The sequence below is a fragment of the Copadichromis virginalis genome, linkage group LG13 (genome assembly GCF_057382275.1).
Source record: "Copadichromis virginalis isolate Kocher_CV1m ecotype Utaka linkage group LG13, C_Virginalis_male_GT1.1, whole genome shotgun sequence".
Lineage (NCBI taxonomy): Eukaryota > Metazoa > Chordata > Actinopteri > Cichliformes > Cichlidae > Copadichromis > Copadichromis virginalis.
In genome coordinates, this window is record NC_140630.1 from 20,729,851 (window position 1) to 20,751,176 (window position 21,326).

Here is a 21,326-nt window from a genome sequence, read left to right on the forward strand (position 1 = left end):
TAATGTGATTTGTTTGGAAATAAAAGCACACCTTCAGGTTTCAGTGGGCATTTATGTAAATGATTGTATATTTAATGAGCTAACACCTAATTTGCATATATAAAATGAACTTTAGAAAACTATATACACAACTACATTTTTTTAAATTCAGAATCTAATTTATACATCTGTTTGCCCTGCAAAATATGCTTAAAATGTTTGGGTTTTTTGTGGCTGATGACAGTGTTTCTTTACTTAAAAATTCGCAAAGCATCATCATTTGCAGTAGTAATAAAAAAAGGGAAATCTATCTGACATGACATCAAAGCTTCATTTCCTCCTTCAGATATGGAGGGATCGCCTGTCTTCATTTTGGGAACCGTTCTCTACAAGACTCTTGGACTCATGCTACCTTCACCAAAGTAAGGGCAACATTTCTCATTGTCTGCGTTTTCTGGTCTGCTAGCAGGAGGAAATATGAGACAGATTTAATCCTTTGGAAGCTGCACAGGTGTCCATTTTTATTCACAGTAGCAGATCAAGTCTGAAAAACATGCTGTGCCTTTGTCGCTCCAGTGTCCCTGAAAGTTCCACTTAATACATTGAATAGAAATCTTATTTTGTCCTTCTTACAAGCAAATACTTGCATTTTGCTGCTGTTCTTTTTTTTTTTTTAGAGCTCTGTGTCACTGTAGCATGCAGTATGTAGTTAATTAAGGATGACATTAGTGTCTGGAAAAGCAGTGGGATGTCCCAAACAAACACCTGGTGTCAGACACCAATCAACAAGTCCCTGGCAGCAACGTCCCAAGGACAAACCGGTCATTCCAGCACCGTTCGGGCCAGCTGTCACAGAGAGAGCAGCAGCCCTGTGGGTAAATGCAGAGAGGAGGTTATAATGGGACACTGAATTGTTTCCTCTGCAGACAAACATGAGGATAAGCTGATCAAATGGCAACTCTGAAAAGAGAAATACCAGGCAATGTGGCTTTTAGTGTACTCGTAATTAGAGAGGCATCTATGTGTCATGTGTTTATTACATTTTAAAATAAGTACGGGAAACAGACATATGCAAAAGTCAGATGACAAATTTGAATTATTTGCTGCTCATCATTATGGACCTGCTGCATTTTCAGCTCTTCTTTTCTTCGTGTGCATGACAATTCTTCTCCCTGGGGGAAAGTACATACTGATTTTTATCTTCATTTCAAAATATAATATGTTCTGTCAACTATACCAAAGCTGGATATCCCATTGAAACATGACTATGATGCTAGCCTGTAAAAGCATATAACACAAAGCATCTTCAGGTGAGCTTTGTAGACTGTGTTTTCTAGTTTCTTTTCTTTTCTTTTTTCTTTACATAATTACTGCCAAATCATCCTGTATAGCATATCTGATGTCTAATGGGCAGCTCTTGTAGTCCTCCTTTACTGACTTTAATATTGAGGTTAGTATTCAGTGCAAGCAGCATTAGAGAAAATATGCTGCCTGACACTGAAACTTGAATTTGAAGAACTCGCACTCTGAAATGTAGATCATTAGATTAGCAGGCAGAGAGGAGCTTTAAATTCAAAAATATATGCACAATATCTTCCCTAAAACACCAAATCAGGTTTTAATACCAGCATGGCCCTTAAGCCTCACTGACTCTAAAGTTATACCTAATCCTTTAGTATTAACAGTAATTTTTCAGACATTATAAAAATGCTAGAATCTAGAGCGTTGGAAATGATGATGCATGATGTTATTCCTAATGAGGGATTCACTGTAACTCGTTTGTGTCTGTTTGCGTAGGTATTTGGCTACACAGGATGAAGGATTATGGCCATGCCACCTACTCAGACGTGTTTGTGTGCAGTCCTCCAAACAACCAACAGCATGTGGCCCAACAGGGGTTACACTATGCGTAGTTTGAATGTTGATTAGTTGAAAAGCGGGCCTGAACAGGAAACTGAGCTTTAGCACACTAGAATTTCACTCATCAAAACTGAAGCACAGACTTGTAGGATGGTCTGATTAGTGAGAGAATCTATTAAACCTACACAAACAGCTCACACATTCAGTGCAGGGATCCAGTTTAATTATGTCACCCAGTCAGCCCCAGCTGCCTGTGTGGGACAGCTGTCAATCAGTGCAGCCACATCCCAAATTCAACTATGGTGGATGAGTTAGAAAAAGAAAAAGAAGAAAAATCACCCCACCCAGCATTGTTAGGAGAGGAGAAACTGATTTGTTTGTTTGTTTTGTTTTTAATAACAGCTTCTAAATATTATTTTTAGTGCTGTAAAATTAGACAGACTCCCTTTTAGATCCATACTCCAGTGGCACTTAGGGGAAATGCAGTTTCTGCACATCAGTGTCTTCATTTTTCTGCTCTGGGGGTTGACCCTCAGTGTAAATTCATGCACCGTGCTAACACAGCTAAACTTAAAAATAAGCCACACTGATGAACAACACTGAAATGTTAATTGACAAGGACATCTAAGAAGCATTTAGTAAAAAGATCACAACACATATGTGTAAATATGGCTACCTATGCACAAACATAGTTACACATACAGCAATTATTATCATCCATGTTTGTAAAAAGATTTATTATAAATTATTATAATTCTTTTGGTTTTTTGACTTGATCTTCTCCCGGTGAATGCGATGTTAAGCTCTTTTTTTCCCCGTTTGTTTCACATGCCATGTTTATTGTGAAATTTTGTTCGAGTCTTGACTAAATGCAGAATGACACATTTGAATAATTAATTTTGTAATTTTCTCACATCTCTGTTTGATTCAGGAACCACACAGTTGTGAACTCCAAGGTCATAGCTGTGACTGTGAGACCCGAGCCCAAGGCCACTGAGTCCCACCTGGAGATTGAACTGGCTCACTTGGCAAATGTAAGCACAGTAACTAAAATGTTCATACACAAATGCACAGTAAATACTATATATAGTTTGGATCTATAGTTTATTGACCTTCATGTTCCTTTGTTAACACTACACAAAGAGTTTTTGTTTGCTGGCTGAGTGTTCTACAAAGACCACAGCACGTATCATCTCCCATTAGCTGACACACAATGGCGGTTAATTGGCTCGATAATTAATTTGTGTCGGGAGAGAGCACTACGTTCAGATAATTACAAGGACAATCCCTTTTTATGATCCAGACCTTTTTATTCATCTTTGAGATAAAGTGCATGTAAGTCTGAACGTGTCAGCAAATTTGTGCATGCGTGTGTGTGTCTGTGGTAGTGGAGTTCAAAGCTTTTTTGTGTGATCTATGAAACACGTTTTCAAAAAAGCTAAATAAAAGGACAAACGTGCACTTGATTTATAATAATGATGATGGTGGTGATGAAAATGATGATGAGTTATCATCATAATTTACCAAACATTTTGTCCTTTTCCTGCCTTCCAGGGAACAATGAACCCTTACTGTGCGCTGTGGGACAGCACCATACTGTAAGTGGGCATGCACTTTCACTTCTTTTCACTTTTTTTGTTGTTATAGGTATTCATTGTTTTCTGTGTGTGTTTTTTTGGGATAATTTCCATGTTCAAAATCAGGGTGATACATTTTTCTGGGTAAACCATTACAACATTATTGGAACTGCAAAGAAACTGCATTAAACCTCATTCAGAGCGAACAACACGGTAGGCCAGTTGTAAGTCATATGAGTTTAATGCTTGGCTGTAAAACTCACACGTGTTGATTTAAACCTGTGTTCATACTGACTTTGAGTCAATGATGGCGAGGTCCTGAAGTTGCAGAGTTCTTGTTTAGTGAATGTCATCATGACTCCATCAAGTTTTCTATCAGAACCCAACACGAATCAAACAAATATGAGTTACTAATACTAATGAGTTAGAAAATAGCCCGTCTCACAGCAGTTGAGACATTTATATCTATACCAGTCCTTTACAAAATAGTTTGAGTGCATACAAAACTAAAAGGCAGCATGTATAGGCTTCAGCAGACTTCTTAAAGATATTCATTTTACAGTAAGTGCTGATAAAAGTCACTGCCTAAGGTGCCGTAGCATCAGTCAAAAATACTGCAGAATTATATAACGTATCAGGAGGGAAACTCCCACAAATTATGAGGACACAAAACACAACCGCTTTACCTAAACGAAACACAGCAGCTCATATAGAATGCTTAATTTTATGGTGTAGAAATGTGACACTCCATAAGAATACAACAAATATTACATTTATGTAAAGCCAATGACTTGAGTAACATTACATTTTGCACTTTTGCTTATCTGAATAAGTTGTTTGCTGCTTGATGCATAGTCCTCCAAACTGTGTCTGTGTTTGAGATTGTTGTGCCATTTGTGTTGATTTGATGTCACCTTCTCTGCAGCAAACAGAACAGTCCCGTGATTTCCCATGTTGGATCATTTCCACTCAAAAGTGGAATTTTTTTCGTACTTTACAATAAGACTTGTTCACGGTGTCAGTACGTGTTAATTAGCCTCAAAAAGACATCATGAATGATTGCCCCTGAGGTAGTGTAGAAGGCCAGGTAGACTGCCTCACGGCTGGAAAGAAAAGAAGCATCACATAACAGGTGGGGGGCCAGGGCAAAAGAGGTCAGATGGATGGCCTGAGGGCTGGAAATCTGCTGAGCTAGAGAGTTTAGAGGGTGGCTGCAAGGCTAGGGAGAAAAAAAAAGATGGTTGGAAGAGTTGTGATTGGTGGGCAGTAGTTTTGATCCAGGACAGGTAGACAACTGGGATGCAAATACTTCTGAAGTGGCAGCAAATTAAATATCAGTGAGTCTTACAGTGGCAGACACCAGTCTTAAGACCTGGAGCAATTGGGGTAGTGCCCAGTAGTCATGGCGCAGAGAAGACAGGCTATTGAATATTTGAGGGATGGACATTTCACTGGGTGTTGGCAGGGGCGGCTGATGGATGGTTGGGGTGGCCGATTGAACAGCTTAGGCGGCTACACAAGCAATTACCTGATGAAGAATTCCAGTGCTGGACATCAAAAAGAAAGAGAGAGAGAAAGAACTCTGGTGGCTGTTGGGGCAAATGGCAAGGCAGGATCCAAAGAAAGATTTGCTCCTGGGTGGTTCAATAAAACTTGATAAACCTAAAAATGAAACAGGGTTGGATACTGCAAACAGCAGGCAAGTCAACTCAAACTGCATGAGGGATTTACAGGCAACAATGTCTGCAATGGATATCATCGAGTGGGCGCAAGCCAGCATTTCACATAATGAAGAAAGAAAACATTTGGTGTACTACAATAAGGTTGTAGTTTTGTCTGCATTTGTCTGCATGTGTTATAGGAAAAACAAGACTTTTCCTCCTTCTGTCGCATTTCGGCTGCACAGCCATCGTTTGCGTCATCCACTTGGGCGATACATGTGTCTTTTAAGCTCAACAAAAATACCAGGATTATTATAGAAAACTACTCAAGCTTACCTGAAATCAGTGGAAGAGAAATCGTATTTTTTAGAACTTCAACATGGACAGCGGTATTGTTTTTTCTAAAATAAGAATACTAACACTATGGATGGATCATGTTTTGTAGAACTTTTGTTCAGTTTGTTGTTTATTTTTATTTTTTACCTGTAACAGGATGGAAATGTATTTACTAGAAATATGTTTGATTCCAGTTTCACTTTTAATTGTGTACAACCTAACAGCAATAGTGGATGAACAGATCTCTGGCAAAGGCATATAAAAGCTTGTTACTTTCACTGTGAAATAGCATCTGAATTGTGCGCGGTCTGTCCTCTATCACAGTATTTGAGGGCAGCTGGTCTATTTTTGAACAGCAATGATACAACTGGGACAACTCAGCTACATTCTCTCTGTCTGACTTTCACAAACCTAGTGTTAACTATCTGATTTTTTCCCCCCCATACTACATTAGGTAATTTTAATCATAGCACCACTGAATGACTCCATGGTATGATAATCATTTTTCAAACATTTGGCTCTTTCTATTATCCAATAGGATCCACTCTTAGGACTCATTGAGGGGATGATGTGCCATCTGTCAGCCATGTTGGTTCAAACCAAATGAGAGTGCTCATGTTGACAATTAGCAGAGAGAAAACATTTGCAAGTGGAGAGCTATGGTCCACGTGCAGGTTATGTGAACACTGAGCTGGACTTTAACATAAACTACACGATCAAAGTATTTTTAAACAAATGTGAACAAATCTTTCAGAATAGGCTTTATTTATATAAGACTTACAAATAATGAAATGTTGAAATTGACTATAACTAACTTCCAATGTAATATTAAAGTAGTGACCATAATATTAAACTGCTTGAAAACAGTGAGGGCTCAATTCACATCATTATTATGGAGGCCTATAGGTGAATCTGCTGCAGTTGGCTAGCTTTGAAAACGACAGAGAAATATAAACAAACACCACACACTGAGTTCTAAAATAGCCAATATCTTTTTTAAATTTACTCTTCCGGTCTCCAGGTCCACAGCACTGAGTGTAAACATATCAGATGCATACACTTTTATTACTTTTTCAAATGTCAATATTTTTTTTTCTTTTTTTCTTTCAAATAACCTCGAAATTACCAATATCCCACCACTGTGCCAAGGGAACAATAAAAAGTGCAACCCAGTGACTTCAGATCAGTTAACATCCCTGTTGTGGTCAAAAATAAATATTTAGGGAGAATTAATCTGCCTGACAACTCACTTCACCTTATCCCTAGCTTTCATAAATAACATTTTAACTATATATATATTAATCCATCTTAGAATATCTTAGAAGTGATATGACACTGTGAGTCTACCATAAGGTTATTTTACAGTTCTGACTTGTCTCTTTCTAATGCTACGATATAAAAACAAACTAGTTGTAAAACTAGGCGGTTTTCTTCCTTACTGCCCCCAAACTTGTAGAAAAAATAAAAATGCAGAATGACGTTCCAAGCTAGTTCTGGCCTTTTGACGTTGCCTTGCAATTAACTGCTTTTAAAAATCCTCTGATGCTTGGGAAGCAGTGCATGGAAAGCCATATGAGTGTCTTTTTGACATTTTAATCGCAGATGCTTCAGGACCCTTTCTCGGATTATCAAACAGAGTCTCGTGGAAGCTAAACATCAAACGGCTGAGAACATTTGCAGATCCTTAAATAAGGATTCACAAGTCAGCATCTTGGCCCTTCATTAAGACATCTTTAAAACAGAGAATTTCACTGCCTTTTATTTCACCCTCAAGGTTATTTTCTTGTTTAATGTGTTTACTCTAAGCAAGACAATGAAGTACGAAATTATTGTTATTTAAATATTAAATAATGACTTTCTAGTCAAATATATTGATGGATAAAGTCTTTTTTCCTAGCATGCAAAGACACGTGTTTGACACAAGTTTCGAATAAAACAAAAATAAAGTATAGCAAGGACTCGAGCAGTAAAACGTGTTTTAAACAATTATGTGTAAAAACAAAACAAAACCGCCGATTACAACGGAAAGCGCTTTCAAGTCACGTCTTTAGCTTTTACTGAAAATTATGCACCTCATTAGATTTATCTGGCATTTCTAAGTGCTGCACAATTCTTAGCAAGAATTTACCGGGAGCACTCCACTTCCTGAGAAATTAAACCTTTTTAATCATTTAGATGTTAACGTGTGAAAGCAGCTGTCACTGCTTCGAGTTCTACAAACATCTGGAGAAGCTGAATTTGAGCCAAAAAGGCTGCACCCTACACTCTCCAACTGCTCCAAATCCTATGAATCAAGAGAAACCTCTGCAACAGCAACATTTGCTTTCCATTTGGACATTTAAAAAAAACCCCAGCAGCTTCATGGCGGTGTGTTTAAGTGTTGAATCAAAATGTATCTACTACAGCAACAAAGAAGATGCCGCCATCCACAAGTTTGTCTGTGTGGTTCAGTGGTAGTCGTTTACTCCATGAGCTGGGTGGAAGCTGGGACGGAGTTCATGCAACCACGCCTAACCTAGTTTTTGAATATAACATTAAATCTGTGACAAGTCAAACAGTAACATTACTGCTAAGAGAGAACTTACATTTACTAATAAATTTGATAAGCATTGCTTTCATTTTAGTTGTGCCTGGTTTCATGTGAATAATGCTGTATCTGTTCACTTCAGTCATGTCCACGGTCAACTCTGCCTGCAGCATAATGCCATGTAAAACTCAAAATCACGTCTCACTTTATCTTTCAGCTAATGCGGTATTTGATTTTAGGTTTGGGGGTTTTTTGGGGGGTATTTTGTCTTTGTTGTTGTTGTTTTGAAGAACTCTCCAATGGTTTCCCCTGTTTGACGTCAATCTTATTTGACATTTTCATATCTGTGATCAGCAGCTGTCAAGCTTTTTCACAGCATAGGACCACAAAGAGACACATTCGCTCCATAGACTCGCACTTCATCAGATTTAGTCTCAGGGACCCATGTGGAAAGATTTATGTCAATTTCCGAGGGCTGCTTTTGAGTGGAAACTGTTGACAGTGCAGATGTAGAGACAATAATGGTGAAAGCGCCTTTATGTCTGGTGGCTGAAATCAAAAGGATGGCACCAGGCGAGAAGTGACAGTATGAGTGATGTTTAATAATTCTAATTGTAAGCTTTAGTCAAACAAGGGCTGATAGTGGACTGATAACGACTCTTAACTATGAATTAATTCACAGTAAAAGGTATTTTTGCATTTGTGCATGGGCCAGAGGTTGGGGTAATGCACATGTACACACAGTGAAGTATGGCATGCAATACTAATGCACCAGCCCCTTGCAGGCGATAATTATCTGATACTTTATGCATGCAGGAATTCTATCTGACTCCATTATTATTTAACTTAGATAATAGATGTATTTTTATATTCGTATAGATGACCAAAGAAAACTTGTGTACTTTCAATTATGGCTGTCTGAACTTACAGTTCGCAACACAATTTAAATTTACCAGTCACATAAAGTTTAAATATTGGTATTTAATACCAAACATTGGACAGTAGATGCAGTGCAGTACAGTGCAGACAGTAGTGGATGCACTAAAGGTCAACTAAACTGAGGATAACAGGCAGGCCATTAAGCCAAGCTCAGCCGGATATGCTGGTAGATCACCTGATAACAGCTCATCTCAGTTCAAATGATACCCTTTTAGGCATCCAATTGTCAAATCTCATAGGGAGGTCTCATTGGCTGCACAGAGTTGCTGCATCTTCAAACCACTTTGCACCACCACCCCTCCACCTTCATGCTGTCTCTGACTTAATCAGTTTTCTGTCTGTCACTCATGCATGCTGTTTTGTACTGAGTGCTTTCCATCAATCCATGCACTTTTTTAACCACGTATCCAGTTTAGGACCACAGGGATGTCTGGAGCCTATCCTAGCAGGCAAATGACAAAAGGTGGGGTAGACCCTGGACAGGTTGTGACTCCCAGAAGAACCAGACTGACAAATAAAAATGTTTGCTAATGAAAAAAAAATCTCTCTGTTACTACAGTGACCCTAATGAACTGTAGTGATGCTTGTCCCTTGGTGTATTTTATTAAACAGATACACGATACATTTCATTTGTATGCACCTGTAGGGCTAGTCACACCCTCACTAATAAATACAGGTGTCACGTTATCTTGTTTGTCTGCCTCGTTTTGAAGGGTCTTGTCCCACTCAGGGAATGTTAGGGATTAATCCGATTTCCCTGATACACAAGAATATGCGCTCATTTTTCTTTTCTCTTCACTCAGTTAACACACACAATGTGGCCCACAGGCTGATATAAATTGCCCATCATCAAGAGATCCAAGATGGATGGAATCATTTCCCAGCATTGCCCCCTCCCTCCTCTGCCTGCCATTGTGTGTCAGTCTTTCAAGACTTTATAAAATTGCCTTAAGTGCATAGCCTAAGGCACACTTTAAGCTCCCATCTCGGTGTCTGCCTAATCTAATGTGGGCATGCAAGGAATTTAAAGGTTTTTGCATCCCTATAGAAACATACGGTTAGCCTTGCTTATGTGCAGTGTGACAAGTGAGGTTAAACAACTGCAGCTATGGTCATGTAGCGTATACAGCAGCGCCACCATGTTGGCTTAAAAATAATGATACAGATTTACTGTTTGACTTATGCTGTAAGTATAATGTCTAAACATGTGGGTAAGGTGTACATTTAGTAACAGGATGTGTAGAGGGGCTCAGTCTTTCAAAGTTAAGTTGTGGTTTAGCAAGACTCAAAGGTTTAAATACTGAATGTGCTTAAAACTTTGTGAGCTTTCTTTGTAACTCTTGCTGTCACTTATCTTGCGGCTTGACACCGAACTGCGTAAAAACCGGAGCCCCATCAAGTTCTGTCAGAAATTTTAAGTCCTGTAAGTTTTGATGTAAAGTTGTCAATAGATCACTGCGTGGATATAAAGTGGTCAGCAGTTGGTGTGTGATGAATGTCATGTCATCAGTCTTACTGTGGTCAAAAATGTCACTTTCTCTTGGGGATGTTTTATATTCTTGGGCCACCGAGCCCCAATAAGGTCAGGCAACACATCAAACGTGGCATACATAAATCCCCAGGCAGGGATTGTTCTCCTGTCAGCTTCCCCCCGGCACAGAGGATAAGCAAACATCTAACAAGTCAAAAGTTAGAAACAGATCATGCCAAGGATTGAGTTTTCACCAGGGGAGAGATGGATTCATCCCAAAGTTACAAAGCATCACACATTGTGTCAATCTGTCACGTCAAAAGAAAGCCTGCATTGGAAAGTAGGTTGTATTAGATCGTGACAATCAGTTTGAGTATGTAATAGCACCCTACTTGTTACCTTATGGTACCTCATCACTCTCCTACAGGAATTACCCAAAGTGCTGAAAAGTGTGCACTATTGTTATAAAATATGTGCACAGCAGTTTTGTCACGTTAAAAGATTCTTTTCTAACCTTTACTCTGCAGCTGTGCAAAGATGTACTGACTACAGTGTTGTGAAGAAGTGTTTTCCTTTCCTGATTTCTTAGTTTTGCATATTTGTCACACTTACATGTTTATCTTGTAATATTAGATAAAGATAACCTGAGTAAATACAATGTTTTTAAATCATGATTTCATGTATTAAGGGGAAAAAAGCTATTTGAACCTACCTGGCACTGTTAAAAAAAACAATTGCCACATCTCCCCAACCCCACTCCCTTTGTTAAATCATTAATTTAATGGAATTTACCACAATTTTTGGAAAGCTGAGTTGAATTTAAGCAGCCACACCCAGACCTTCTGAATCAAGAAGTCACTTTAGAACCTCTCTGACAAAGTGAAGTAGGTTAAAAGATCTCAAAAAGCAACACATCATGCCATGAGCTAAAGGAACTTAAGAACAAATAAGAAAACAAGTCACATCAACCTTGGAAGGGTTCCTAAGGCATTGGGACTTCATCAAACGATGGTGAGAGTCATTTTCCACAAAAAGAGAGAACTAGGAACAGTGTTGAGGCTTCCAAGGAGTGTTCGGACTATCAAAATCACTCCAAGAGTGCATCAATGACTCATACACGAGGTCCAAAACAACGCAGAAAAGCATCTAAAGAACTGCAGGCCTCACTTGCCTCAATTAAGGTCAGCATTTATGATTCAACAATAAAAAAGAGACTGGGCGAAGGTGGCATCCACAGGAGAGCTCCAAGGAGAAAACCACTGCTGACGATCCCCAAAACTTCTGGAGAAATAATCTGTGGATTGAAAAGACAACAGTCAAGTATGGTGATGGTGGTAATGTGGTATGTGATGGTAATGTGATGGTCTGAGGCTGCTTTGTTGTGTCAGGACATGAATGACTTGTTGTAATTGATGGATCGATGAATTCTGCTCTCTACTAGAAATCCTGAAGGAGAATGCCCAGCCACAAGTTTGTTCCCTGAAACTCAAGTACACTTGGATTATAGAGCATGATAATGATCTGAATATCAAATGCTTGATTGCGGTTGTTGCTGCCAAGGGTGGCACAACTAGATATTAGATTTAGGAGGTAATTATATTTTCGCACAGGGCCAGTTTGGTTTGAATAGCATTTTTTCCCCCTTAATAAATAAAATTATCATTGAAAACTGCATTTTGTTCTTGCTTAAGTGTCCTTTGTCTAATGTTAAAATTTGTTTGATGATCTTAAACATTTAAGTGTGACAAATAAGCAAAAAGAAAGTCGTGGTGATATTGCGTACAGTTTCTCACTGGGTTCATATAGCTGTAAATAGATTTGCACTTGCTTAAACCAACATTAATCTTAATGTTGAAACTGGAACATCTGGAGAGCCACACACCTGTACAGACAAAAAAAAATGATGGAAAGTCCAACATGCAATTTCAACATTGAACTACTTCTGCAATCATCAGCAGTGCGGTATCATAAAATCCTTCTCAGCTATCATATGACTCCTATTCCAGGGCTAAACTTGCTCCATATTTCACCCACAGGTGCTTCTTTGGTGACTTGTAGACATGTTGTTTATTTGCTTCAAACGTTCATTTTGCACCAGTTTTGAAGAAATTAATGTTTCTGATATGACCAATTCGTAGAGGTTCTGCTGTATGTATAAATACATATAGTTTAATTTATTTATAAACTGTGATTCAAATTTATAACTAAACTTTTTTAAGAACTGCTGATGCTAGCTTAATGAGTGGGTCATTCGCTTTTTTCTCTTTTATCCTTTCTTTCTTTTTCTTTTGGTTTTTGTCTTAATTGGTTTATGCTTTTTGTTTTAGCATGCAGTCTGCTGAAAAGCACATATCAGTTGTGTACACAGAATGGTCACAGCCCAGTTAAGAAGAGAAGCAAAAGGGGGAGGATATCCGTTTATCGTTTCATTGCTGTGCACACACAAACAACCCACAGTGTCGGTTGGCCCTGGCTGGAAATTTGCAACTGGCTCCATGGTCTCTTCCAGGAATAATAAATATTTCTGCCACATTGATCAAATGACAAAGCAGGATTAGCTCGCACAGCAGCCACTGCCCGCTTAAACAAATCAAAAGCCAGTACGTCTTATATTGTCTTGAATCACTAGTATGCATCTTTTTCCCTTTTTTTCTTCTTCTTGGCTTTATAAAATTAGTAGTAGGGTGAGCAGAGCGCCTTGCAGGACAACAGGTGTTTGCTAGTGACGGCACGAAGCTAAAAGTCAGGTTGGGTGTTGCGGCAAAGGCTGTGTTCAGAATAAAGCCTCGGTGATATTTAATCAGCAAGGATGGTATTTCTGAAGGCACAAAATGAGTCGGGGGTGAATGACAAATGGAAGAGAGACGCTCCTTTCATTTCACCTACTAGTGGTGTGAAGTGGGGACTGGCTGCAACCATTTGCGCTGCCTCCGCGGGGTGGTATTAGTTCTGCGGTGTTTTTTTAGGGGAGCGCTTCACGCCGGGGAGCGACAACTTTCGTGTAAAATGACTTTCAGGAATGACCCAAAAGCATCCTTTATTCCCGTCATATCACTAGACTCGAAGCCGAATAAGCAAACCTTGCGACGGCGTGCGTTTATTTTTTCACTGCATCTGCCTCCCCCCCTCACACCAGCAGAGAGGAACAGAGTATCAATCTGATGCTGTCCACCGTTTCCAGGGTGAAAATCCCCCTAAGGAAGCATTCAAAAGCTGCTAATTAAAACAGCTGAGGGGGGGAAAAATCAGCCGAAAGTGGGGGGGGTAAAAAAGGACAGGATAACCGGGGGGGGGGGAAGAGGATTATAGTCGTTTGGAAAAGATCTCTAGAAGAATATAAAGCACGCAGAGAGGCAAACAGGTAAATATAAAGGCTTTTAACTTGTGCGTGAAGAGGAAATAACGCTGTTTTCTGTATCACTCGACTCGTTGGTATTTATCTGCGTATAGCGAATCAATCAGCACCGGTCTGCTTGGACAGCTCCGTGCGTCCTCCCCCTCCTCCGTCTCTGCCTCTCTATCTGCTCCAGCTGAAATGCTGCTCGTAGCCACACCAGAGCCGTGTCGATTAGTCTGTTCGCTTTTTTTCTTCTTCTTTCTCTCTATGAAACAATCTCTCCAGCTCTCGAGTCATATTAGTAATAATTAAATAAAAACGCCGAAGCGATGTCGAGAAGTCCTGTGAAGTCGTGTCACCGCTGGAATTAAACCTCTAATTGCCTCTGCCTCCTCCTTGCAGGAACGATTCTTGGGGAGCCTGGTCCACAAAAGGATGTAAAACGGTGCTTACAGATGCATCCCATACAAAATGCTTATGTGATCGTGTATCTACCTTCGCCATTTTGGCTCAGCAACCAAGAGAAATAGTAAGTAGGCTATTGATTTGCTATTCGATGTGGGTTTCATGAGCTCATGTAAAGGAGAAAGGCTCCCTGTTCGTGTGTGTATGTGTGTGTGTCTGTGTGTGTGCTGGTGAGAATGAAAATTGAATCTTCGTGTGTGCTAATCCTGTTAAATAGTAATACAGTGGTAAAGGGGAGATTGTGGGGGGGAGTATTTTCTAGTTTGGGCATAGACTTAGATAGATAGATTGTGTATGGGCATGCAGAGGGGGAGGGTGTGTGCGTGCTGGTGCTTGTCTTTAAGTGTCTCCTCATCAATCATGTTAGGGAAGAGATAAAGATAAAGTTCACCTTTTTTGGGTGCTGTTTTCTTTACTGACCTGTCCACAAAAAAAGCTGACAAATTCTTGCAGGTGAGATCTTTAAATTGTGTTTTGAGCACAATTGTGTGTTGCAATTAGACTGGGGTAAAGGAAGCAGGAGCCTGTAATTTCCTGAAAAGATAAAGTAATTAAATCTGAGAACATGCAGTACTTACACTGTGGCCTTCCTCTCTGTCAGGCCTAAATCATACAGCATCATTTTTCTTGCAGCAAAGTGCTTATTTTGTCTAGCTTTGATTTACTGAATATGGTTTATAATATGGGAAACCGCATTAGTGTATGTGAAGGAAGCCTCAGTGGCTGGCCCGCGATTGGCCAGCCTCCTTGACTTCCAAGTGTGACTGAGAAAACACAGCATAAAACAAAAACATTGGTTATAATTACTTCCACTGTTTATTCTCCTGCAACATGATCTCCTGGAAAGTTTTATGCAAGTATCTAAACAAGCTTCAAGCCCACACATGCAACTAAAACCTCAATGTAAATTAAGTCGCACTGTGGATTATTCATATTGTTGGTGGTGGTTGTTTTGATTGCTTCCCTCTCTGGCCAATAATAAAGATTTACTGTCCTGCATGAACCACATCCAGCCTCCCACTGACTGGTTCGTCTTGCTCTGTCATCCCTACAGACCATGGAGTACTCAGGGGTCCCATCTGTGACATTGATAGTTGGCTGTGGCTTGTCTTGCCTCGCCTTGATCACATTGGCAGTGATCTACGCAGTGCTATGGCGGTAACTGCAACGCTTTAAGTGCATACATTTCAACCAAACAATAATAATAATTCTCAGTTGTTATGTGATGTTTCATAATCTGGTGAAAGTTCTGGTAAAACTTAAAGTCTGGTTAATTCTCTTCCCTTGTTTTTTTTTAGATATATCCGCTCTGAGCGATCCATCATCCTGCTCAACTTCTGCTTATCTATAGTCTGCTCAAACATATTGATCCTTGTTGGGCAAACACAGACCCACAATGTGGTAAGTGCAATTTAAGGATTTATTGGGCACAGATTCCAAAGTGTGGAGGTGCATGGGTTAGAAAGATCCAAATGACACCACGCTCACCTACACCAGCTTTAACACAGCTCAGCCTTCTTAATTTTCATTCTGGCATTTCTTTGAGCTCAACAGGTAATAGTTTACCATGCAGAATTATGCAGAGCTGTGCATATTATCACGTAGAATGTAATGAGGTATTGAGGATGAAAAGATATGCTACAAATGCTCCATCATATTCACCTGTTCCCAGTCAGCTGGAGAAGTGTTAGTCAAATTTGCTCATCTTTAAGGCAGAGATTTGAATCAATAATCAGTCCCATTCTTCATCTGCCAACTCTTATCTTCAAAATAGCACCTTTTGAACTCCAGATTTCTTTAAAGAATATCTTTTTTAAAGAATCTAGTAGTTAGCATTTTGCTGTGTTCAAGTAAATTACTCGTTTTCTTTTAGGTCTCACAGAAGCCTTTTATATTCATTCCAAATGGAAAATAATGTGTGTCTAATGCCTCCTTAAGATGCAGACCTACTCTGCCTTGGCTTAGAACCATACATATTACTCTGGTGAAACTTGAGACAACCCCCAATCTGTTGGCACTGAAACTACAGTGATATTCAGACACAGTTAAAAGTGCAAAGCAATAAAAGAATTAACATAAAAGACTGTCGGGACCTTCTATATATTATAGAGTTCCTTAAAAAGTCAAGACAGGTTGGCAGCAAGTAGTGTAAGAGCAGAAAGGCAGACATTTTGCACACCAGCACACATGGTGCATGGGTCAAACGCAGGAAATTAGCATTCTGTCCTGCTAAGACTGAATGTGGATTTGGCATTGCTGCAGTGACTCAAAAGCATCGCGGAGAGATAGCAAATCTTTTTTTTTCTTCAGATATCAACAAGAGCTGAATTTCTGATCAAGTCACGGCAGGATTCGAAAACCCAGCTGCTGCTGGAGAAGCGCTTCCAGTAAAATGCGTCGTTTCCTTCCTCCTGCTTTGTCACTGGCCAGCGAACAAGTAGCTAATGTAAAAGATTGTTTGGCAAAAAAGTAGTTAGGATTTACAAGCTGCCCACACAGATGCCCTTCTCGGTCATTTGGCAGCACTACAGTGTGACACATTGTCTGATTACAGGCATTTTATTGTGTAACCACTTCCTCGGTATATCTTTACCTTTTGCGAGACACACATGGCTTTTTGTCCCTCATCTCATTATTCCTCAGTGTTTCTCGTATTCGCTTCCATTTTGTTTTTGTTTGTTTGTTTGTTTGTTTTGTTTTTTCAGCTCATTAATAAGGCACATCTGGATATTCTCATATCGCAGCAGTCAAAGATTTTAGAATCTAAATCACAGACAAAAATCCCTTTAAAATGCTTGTAAAAATGAAAGAAATGTGTCAAAAGAGTTAGGGGGTCTTTTGTCATTAGAAGTATTGCTGGTGCTGTATAACACGAGTACTGACTTGCCACTCTTACCTTCTAGTACTTTAGGACCAGATGGGCCAACTAGTGGTTCTTACTACTCATAAATCAAAATACTGCTTGTTAATTTTCCCGAGTTCATCGAAAATGGAAACATGGACAACAAATGAATAAGGAAACTAATCTAATAAGAATCAACAAGATAAATTATGGACAAAAATGTGCTAGTTGTTAGCATCGTGACGCGAACCCGAGCTGGTTCATTACAAACAGTCTCGTAAAATAACAAAAACAGCATCCGCACATAACAAGTTCATCTGTGTCCCTGCTGGCCCTCGCATCTCTGGCACACTGTAGTAGCCAAGACGCTGAATCCACAAAGCTTCAGGGCATTTTTTAAAGCTGAGCTGATTTGAAGCCCTGTCAGATTTAATCAGGGCTTCAGCCATCTCCTGTCTTGATTGTAAGGACCACCACTTAACATGGAATACTCACTCGGCTCGCCTCTAATAGGATGTCTGTCTATGAAATCTGTAAAGAGATTAGGTGTTTTTCCCCCCCGAAAATCCACTGACATACTGAAGATGTAATTTCAGCATCTGTTAGACTGACTCAACAAGCTACCTTGTCAGACTCACGGGGATCAAAATAAGCAGTGCTGACAGATTTGTTTGGAACGGACCAACACTGTTATTAATACTGAACTTTGAAGCTACACAAATCTGGATCAAGGTTGTTGGTGTAATTGAACCCACAGAATTGTAACCTGGCTTTGAAATTCCTCTTAGTTTCACTGAAATTTTCAGCAGCTTTAAACTTATTGTTTTGTCTGGTTCAGTTTTTATGATCTGTTTTATCCATTAGTAAACAGGTGTTTTTGTATAAAGCAGAAGCAAGTGGCTGCTGAGCTAAACTATAGATTCTGCTTTCAGTAAGTGACTAGAAAAACCACCCAAAGATTCATTACTTGCAGATTTTGCCTCATTCTTACATTAGCAGATTTAGAATTTTGAGCCAAGCACACTATTATCAAACTGCTGTTGTGGCTTCTGTGCATAAATTATCTTTACTTCTAAAGCAAGCACACAAAAAGCACAAATGTGCTTATTTACCATGGCCTCGAGAACCAAAACTAGATTTAATTGGGGACCTCAAAACTCAGCTAGCTGAGTACTGTCGTCAAGAGTAGTAAAATGTATTTATTCAAGTGCAGCTGCGCTGTAGATAAAACTTCCCAAACAATGCAATTATTACTAGTGTCCCTTTGCTCTGTATTGAACACTCTGTTGTAACAATATTTGAGAAAATGCTCATCTGTTTGATCAGACACTCTGTAGAAGCCGGTGTTTGAGTGATAGGCCACCAAGAGGAGAAAACAGTCCCTGTGTGGGTTTAATTGCCATGCTGCCTGACACAGCCTCACTTGTTTTTCCTCCATCTCCTGTAAGAAGTGCACATAATTGGCTCCACTGTTTGTGGATTCCGAGTTGCTCATCATCTAATAGAAATCATCTTTTTGCTATGGAGGTGTCCTCTGGGAGCAGGAAGACAGTGAATCACCTTTGCCTGTGTATGCTTTTCCTTTGTCCTCTGTTTCTGTTGATCCTGGTTTATAGAAAGACAAACAAAGACAAGCAGGAGCTGTTGGCTTTGCCTGGGAAGATGCAATTAGAGAGTCTTGGAGCTAGAGAGGCCGTTCCACTAAAATGCTCTTACTATGAAATACATAAGGCAGATGGGGTCAAGGTGTCATAAGTCTTCTGAAATGAGAACCAGTTTATAGCTTTATCTTCATTTTAAACCTCCTGATGTTACAAGTTATCACAAGTGAATTGCTGGCAGTCACTCCCTTTGTGACATTACAGTGTTTATACACTTTGATCTACGACAGCATTGCAGATGCTTGCCTGGCTTATTTGATGTTTGCTTTGAGAGGGGATTTTTTTCTAAACTCCTACTGCCTGTTCCCACTGTCACAGGCAAGTCAGAGGCATTTCAGCAGAGTTAGGGAGGTTTTCCTTACATATAGATATCGGATAGGTGACAGATTTTGATATGAAATGGCCATTGCATGTCCTCTGAAAGTTTCAGGTGGATTGTAAAGATGGTTGTAATGATGAAGAGCCAGACAGAGATTTTTTGTTTTTTTAATGGTGGTTATAGTCCTTTATTGATGCTGCTTAGCAACAGCAGCAACTTAGTTGGGCTCCACACTGAATTAGTGCTCTGTGATTTAGGGTTAAAGTCAACCCTCCATGAAGTGATTCACTCATCACCCACTGGTCATTAGTAGCCATTTAAGGCTCACAGTCCTTATGTCACCCTGCTTTTGTATATTGCTCACCTTGCAGTGTGCCAGTCAACTTATTCTTCGCACCCATTGATTGTTACTTACCTCAGAGTTGAAGTTACTGTAACTTGGTTCATGGTCACTTTACATCAATAGCAATTATTTCCTTTCATGTCTTCAATTTGCTGAGTTTTATTGCAATCCACATTTGCTTTTTGCCATATTATTGCTTGTCTCTTAATGTGTGTACAGCCCTTTGAGAAATGTTGACACCACTTAAAAGGAATACAGTTAAAGATGGTCATCTACCTTGATGCTTCCTTTAAGGTGTTTATCAAGCATTAGTTAATGTTACCAATGCACTTATGTGAGTCTGCATGCATGAAAGCATTGAATGTTGATGATTCATCTTCAGCATTTGATGATGAAGGCCTCACAAGGCCTCACAAGCCACAATCTCTGATTTGTGGCCCGTCACGCAGCGACAAGTGTCAGGTGTCAGTCTGTAGCTTCATGTGACCGGATTCCTGTGAAAATCACTTGTAGGCTTGTGCTCCTTCACCTGAGACGGAAACATATGTTTAGGGTTCAGGACTGGAAATTGCCACAATGACTGTCCCCTGTTAATACAAAGCCTAAGTCGCCGCTGTTACCAGGCAACATTACATGATCCTGAATACAGATCATAAAAGTCAGTGTGACATCATCAGTGCTGCATAGCAACAGTAACCAGGAGATTCAAAGCCAATGACAGTCGGTAGTCTTTGCCGCTGATCTAAAGGCACTCTGAGGATACTGTTGTGGTTTCTCGGGGGCTGATTTCACGTTGTCAGCACCTCATCATAAACAGCATCGCTGAGAAAGCAGCACTTTGTTTAGAATCTTTCTTTGTGTTGCGTGAACTGACGCCAACACTGACGCTAACAGGAGCGTGACAGCGAGGTCAAGAATGGTGACAGGCACACATTATCACTGTACTTTTACTCTTTCTGTGCAGCAACATGAAGGAAACCATGAAATGAGACCACCCCTCATCCATCCATTCTCTTCCATTTATCCTTATCAGGGTCACAGGGGGCAGAAGCCTAACTCAGCCATCATAGGGCGAGAGGCAGAGTACATTTCAGATAAGTCACCATCACAGGACCAACTCATAGAGGCAGACAACCATTCAAACTCACATTATTCCTCATCCAAATGACCTTAAATTCAACACTGCACTTACTCGGATCCTCAGCAGTGCACGTCAAGTTTGAAGTAGACAGGATAAACAGATAGATCCCTGAGATGTGCAGCATTATTTTGACAGAGTAGTTAAAAATAATGGAATTGGAAGAATGAAGCTTTTTTGCCATTTACTACCATTAAAACATGCATAATATATGCACTTAGTCATCGTTTATTAAACATAATCAAGGGTCCATGCACCAAATATTCGACATACAATAACTGCAACACACAATAGCACATAGTTTCAGCACACTACAGGCTTCATCTCCTTAGGATGAGGTGCACGGAAGTGGGATTTGGTTCATCCTCTTCAATCCAGTTCAAGGTTTCACTTTAACTAAATTGATGTCACACAGAGTAGAAAGTGACTAAATCAACATGCTGCTCATTCCTACATACTTGGCAGGAATCCTCTGATTATGTTGGAGAGAATAACTGGATGTACTGTTTAGAGCCTTGGGAGTGTTATATATTGAGATAAAGTAGGCAGAAGTAGAATTGTTATCGGGATGAGTTCACTTCAGGTTCATGTGAGGCACATCCACAGACCAGGAAGTAGAAGTAGCCATTTTCTGGCTGTAGTGGCAAAGTCAATACATTTTTTTCAGCGTTCCTCTGCGGTTCAACAACTCTTTGCCACTACCACTTTTGTTGTTTGGAGTTTTTTAACGTCCTCCACCCAAGCACCCACTGTGTAACGCACTGGGGCGCTTGCTGCTTGATTCAGAAGGAGGGTGCTTCAGTCAAAATAACCACCAGCCTCCTCCTCCTACAGTGATTCAGTACAGTTGGGAAGATAAAAGCAATGTTAT

The 21,326-nt window shown here is 39.8% G+C and overlaps 1 protein-coding gene across 8 annotated transcripts in view; it reads left to right on the top strand.

Moving 5' to 3' along the window:
- Positions 1 to 21,326, top strand: part of adgrb3 (adhesion G protein-coupled receptor B3) — a 116,610-nt gene that overhangs the window by 81,427 nt on the left and 13,857 nt on the right. For all 8 annotated transcript variants that reach the window (XM_085477946.1, XM_085477944.1, XM_085477943.1 and 5 more), the window contains 6 exons: positions 326 to 401; positions 2,771 to 2,873; positions 3,394 to 3,437; positions 14,090 to 14,216; positions 15,207 to 15,310; positions 15,451 to 15,553. In XM_085477946.1, the coding sequence (XP_085334072.1) occupies positions 326 to 401; positions 2,771 to 2,873; positions 3,394 to 3,437; positions 14,090 to 14,216; positions 15,207 to 15,310; positions 15,451 to 15,553 (557 nt within the window). The remainder of the gene's footprint in view (positions 1 to 325; positions 402 to 2,770; positions 2,874 to 3,393; positions 3,438 to 14,089; positions 14,217 to 15,206; positions 15,311 to 15,450; positions 15,554 to 21,326) is intronic.